The sequence below is a fragment of the Phoca vitulina genome, unplaced genomic scaffold (assembly GCF_004348235.1).
Source record: "Phoca vitulina isolate PV1807 unplaced genomic scaffold, GSC_HSeal_1.0 scaffold13, whole genome shotgun sequence".
NCBI classification, from domain to species: Eukaryota; Metazoa; Chordata; class Mammalia; order Carnivora; family Phocidae; genus Phoca; species Phoca vitulina.
In genome coordinates, this window is record NW_022589716.1 from 2815485 (window position 1) to 2820587 (window position 5103).

The window sequence follows — 5103 nt, forward strand, 5'->3', positions numbered from 1 at the left end:
CTGGGGACAGCTTCCATCTGGAACTGACTGGACCCCACCCCATTAGCCGTGGATAGATACAGCAACAGAGGTGGGACCACACGGTGGGTTCGCCCTGACCTCCGGAAAAGGCTTAGGGTCCCCATCCCAGCCACAGACGCCATGTACCAAGTGCATCGTTGGAGGCTCCCATCCAGGATGTTCCAGATCCTCCCAATTCCCCCCCACTCCCCGAACCAGGCCCAAGACACCCCCATGAGCACAGGCGGACCAAGACTCAGGCTGTGGAGGGCTTTATTCGTTAGACCCAGAGAGCCACACTGCCCCTCCCCTGATGCCCCCCCCACCAGTCAGCCAACGTCCTAGACGCCTGGCCACTGCATGTGCTGCGAGTTGTCCCACGCTGCTGGTCCCAAGAGCGCATCCGTAGTGAGGGAGGCCCGGGTGTGGTGGCCGCGCCGGGTGGCATGGAGCATCCTGGCAGCCATCTGCTGTTGCCTCAGCTGGCGGCGCACCGTGAAGCCCCTCCAGGCCGACTGGATGGCCGCGGCTGCCTTATGCTGGCGACGGGACTGCCGGGGGCTCCGGGAGGCCATCGGGGTGCCGCAGGCCCACGGCATGCCAGCCTGGACCCTGGAGCCCCGGCCCATGCCGTGCACCACCCGAGTGGGCAGGGTGTGGCCACACATGTGGCACGTGCGGGGGCTGGACCCCACGAGCATCACCACGCTGGGCGGGCTCCCCAGCCTGGGGCTCAGGGACTGGCAGAGGGGGCAGACGTGCGGCTGGCAGGACTGGAAGCAGCGGTGGTCCGACGCGGACTTGGTCCTGCTGTCCGTCTTGGCCCACACGCCTGGGAGCAATGCTGCCCGGGTTTGGTTCCGGCGGGTGCAGAAGCCTCGCCACGTGGCCTGGATGGCGGTGGCAGCTTGGGAGAGCCGGGCCAAGTTCCGCCGCACACGGTAGCCGCGCCAGGCGGCCTGGATGATGACGGCCCACTGGTGCCACACCTTGATGGTTCGGCGCACCAGGTAGCCGCGGGCACACGCCTGGATGGTGACCACGGCACGGATGATTATCTTCTCCACAGCCTGCATCGACGTCACCAGCTCCCCCGACTGTCTGGGATCCTCCGCTGCCTCTCTACCCGCAGTGTCCCAGGGCACAGAAGCCCTGGCCAGATCCCAGGCGCCACCGGGGGCTGCGGCGCTGCTCACGGGCCCGACGGCTACACTGGGGACGGCTGAGTTCCATGCTTGGCCACCAGCTATGCCGGCGTCCACAGGGCCCTGGAGTACAGTGGGAGTCAGGGACGCCCTGTGACTACCTGCGGGAGCCACGGCGCCATGGAAATCCCGGGACCCCTGCATCGGCTCCGGGGTAAAAAGGGGCCTCCGGGAACCATCAGGTGAAGACTCATAGCCCAAAGACACCCTCCGGAACCCCAGGGGCAGCTTAGGGGCGGTCGTGTTGTGTGCCACCTCAGGGCTGTGGATGATGGGTATCACGGCTGGTGGCGCGCTCTTGGAGTGTCCGGGACTCTCCTGTGAGGACCTGGAGGCGTGCTCCTGCACTTCATGCAAGGGCACAACCCTGGCTACGTTACCGTCTAGCATGTCTGAGACAAGACAACCGTGCATGAACCTGTAGGATTTTCTAGAGCCAAGAAATTTGTGGTTGCTCCGAGTCAGGTCCCCAGACTCTGGCTTCTTGTGTGCCCTGGGGACTGCTTCTACCTGGAACCCACCAGATGCTGTCCCCCCAGCCGTGGGCGGGTACAACACATGTGAGGTCTCGTGGGTGGTCCCTGACCTCTGGGAAGTGCTTGGGGTCCCCACCCCAGCTATAGACCCTGGGTACACACCGGATGCCATAGTACTGCTATGGACCAGCTTGGGTGACCCTGAGACCATGGGAGAAGCTCCCATCTTGTGGGCATGGCCCTGGGGCACCATGTGAGTCACCGAGGGGCTCTGGGGCACCACGTGAGTCACTGATGCCTGTCGACTCAAGGGGGCCCCAGCAACCTTGACAGGCTCCATGTGCACACTGGGAACCCTGCTAGCAGTCACAAAGTGGGAGCTGGGGGCCTCCCAACTGGTTGCTGACCTCTGCTGCAGAGTTGGGGTGGTGCCACCAGCCATGCAGTGCTTGGCAAAATTCAGGGACTGGGGTGGGACAGGAGTCATGCCACTGGCCAGAGACTTAGTCTGGCTAGGAACCATTTCCAACAACGGCCTTTGACCATCGGGAAGGAATTCGTGGCTGGGGTCAGTTGACAGGGGATTATGGCACATCCACGGGGTTGCGTCAAGGACCATGGACTCCGCACTGGATACGGACACCTGGGACACAGCCTTGTTCAGGTCCTCTGGTTTCATCATGGCCTGGTCATCTGTGGCCTCAAATGGCATCATCTCAAGAGCGTGGCTCAACTGGGAGGCTCTTTGTAGGACCGTGGGCACTTGGAGTACTCTCCTGGTTGTGCCACTAGATTCCAAGGCCTGGGGTTGCAGTCGAGCCAGGCCAGTGGCATGGGATGCCTGGAAGGGGGCTGTAGACCCTTCCCCAGCCAGGGCTCCATGGTAAGGACGGGGAGAGATCCCGATCAGCATGGACCCCTGGGGGAGGCTCTGGGCCACATTCCCCACTGTGGATGGCAGGCCAGCTGCATTATCCGTGGACCCCAGAATCAGGCCCTGATTCAGTCCCCCAGGATCTATGGCTGGAACCACACTAGAGGCCACAGACCCAGGAGACACACCTGGGTCCATCCCACTTGACACTGAACCTGGGATCAGGCTTGGGGAAGTGAAACTCACTGAGGGTCTTATGAAGCTTTGTCTCTTCCCACCAGCCCCAGATGTCGTCATTAGACTGGGGCGTACCCCACTAGCCACAGAACCTGGAGGAAAGTTCTGGGCCACAGCACTGGCCATGGGATCTGGAGGAAGACCCTGGCCCATGCCGCTGATCACGGATCCTGGGGGAAGGCTATGGCTGATACCATAGATCACAGACCCTTCAGGAAGGGTTTGAGCCACACCACCAACCACGTAACCGGGTGGAAGGTGGGGAGGCACAGCACTGATCACAGACCCTGGAGACAGGCTCTGCCCCACGCCCCTGATCACCGACCCTGGGGGAAGGCTGGGGGCCACACCACTGGCCACAGTACCTGGGGCCATGGCTGTGGTCATCCTACTGGCTACAGAACCTGGCACCAGGCCACTAGCTGTGTCCATCACGGGCTCCTGGCTGAAAGCATTTGCTTGTTCATAACCGGGTGCCGTGATTGTGGACACCGAAGGATGCTGGTGGTTCAAAGATACTGGGAGATCAACATTGACCTGAGGCATGCTGGCGCCTGCATTGGCCTGAGAAAACCTGAATGGACTCGTACCCAGTCTGTTGGGCACTGAAGCCCGAGAGAAACCAGGGCCCTCTGAGGCTTGCTTGTGAATCAAAGGGGCACCTGCCACAGGGGCCAGGGATGCAATGGGAGTCACGCCACTGGCCATCTGAAACTGGTTTGGGCCCATACCAGTTGTCACACTTCTCTGGCACACACTCCCTGTCATACCCGGAGATACAGGCCCTGGAGACATACTTAGGAACATACCAGCAGCCAGGGTCCCCCGAGATGTATTTGGGAACATACCAGCAGCCACAGTGCCCCGGAACAGAGCCCCAGGACATATACTGGTTCCCTGGTCTAGACAAGAGTCCTCTCCACTAGCACCGGATGCCTGGTAGAGATTTGGGGCTGAGAGAGTGACCTCAGAATGTTCAGTGATGCTTGGGCGTCCCCCACCGACACCAAGCGGCTGATGAAACGCCAGGGACACCTCGCTGAACTCAGGGGCCTGGGCGTTTGAGGCCACCCCACCAACCATTACAGAATCTTGACAGGGGGCCATCCCAGCGGCCACAGGTGACTGGCTCAGATCTTGGCCCGGGCTGCTAATGGCAGAGGAATATGATGTGCTCAAGGGGATTTCAGTCACAAATGATGGGTGATGCAGACTAGGGGCCACGGCATTCACTCTTGATGGTAGATTTGAACCCACTGTAGGGACCCAGCCCGACTGGCCAGCTGCACAACTGGTGCCACCCATTACAGATGGGTGGAAGAGGCTGAGGGGCCCCCTGCTGGCCACAAATGACTGGGCCAGGCTGGGGGCCACCCCACCGGTCACAGGTGGCTGGGCTAGGTTAGAGACCACCACACAAGCCACTGATGGCTGGACTAGGCTGGGGGCCACCACACAGGCCACTGATGGCTGGGGTAGGCTGGGAGCCACCACACGGTCCACTGGTGCTTGGGCTAGGCTGGGGGCCACCCCACTGGTCACTGATGGCTGGGCTATGACGGGAGCCGCCCCATCAGTCATACATGGCTTAGCTAAGCTGGGAGCTATCGCACTGGTCACAGATGGCTTAGCTAAGCTGGGGGTTACCCCACTCCTCATAGACGGCTTAGTTATAGATGGCTTAGCTAGGCTGGGGGCCACCCCACTGGTCACAGATGGCCGTGCTAGGCTGGGGGCCACCCCACCAGTCACAGATGGCTGTGCTAGGCTGGGGGCCACCCCACCAGTCACAGATGGCCGGGCTAGGCTGGGGACCACCCCACCGGTCACAGATGGCTGGGCTAGGCTGGGGGCCACGCCACTGGCCGCAGATTGCCAGGCTAGGCTGGGGGTCACCCCACCGGTCACAGACGCCTGGGCTAGGCTGGGGACCACCCCACCAGTCACAGATGGCCGTGCTAGCCTGGGGGCCACCCCACCGGTCACAGATGGCCGGGCTAGGCTGGGGGCCACCCCACCTGTCACAGATGGCCGAGCTAGGCTGGGGGCCACCCCACCGGTCACAGATGGCTGGGCTAGGCTGGGGGCCACGCCACCAGCCACAGATTGCCGGACTAGGCTGGGGGCCACCCCACCGGTCACAGATGGCCGTGCTAGGCTGGGGGCCACCCCACCGATCACAGATGGCCGGGCTAGGCTGGGGGACACCCCACCTGTCACAGATGGCCGAGCTAGGCTGGGGGCCACCCCACCGGTCATAGATACCTGAGCTAGGCTGGGGGCCACCCCACCGGTCACAGATGGCTGGGCT

The 5103-nt window shown here is 62.5% G+C and overlaps 1 protein-coding gene across 1 annotated transcript in view; it reads right to left on the reverse strand.

Annotated features, from left to right (window-relative positions):
* Positions 1-341: 341 nt before the first annotated feature.
* The window catches only part of IQCN (IQ motif containing N), a 12640-nt gene continuing 7878 nt past the window's right edge, over positions 342-5103 (reverse strand). Inside the window, exon 3 of the mRNA XM_032412126.1 lies at positions 342-1268. Within this exon, the coding sequence (XP_032268017.1) occupies positions 342-1268 (927 nt within the window). The remainder of the gene's footprint in view (positions 1269-5103) is intronic.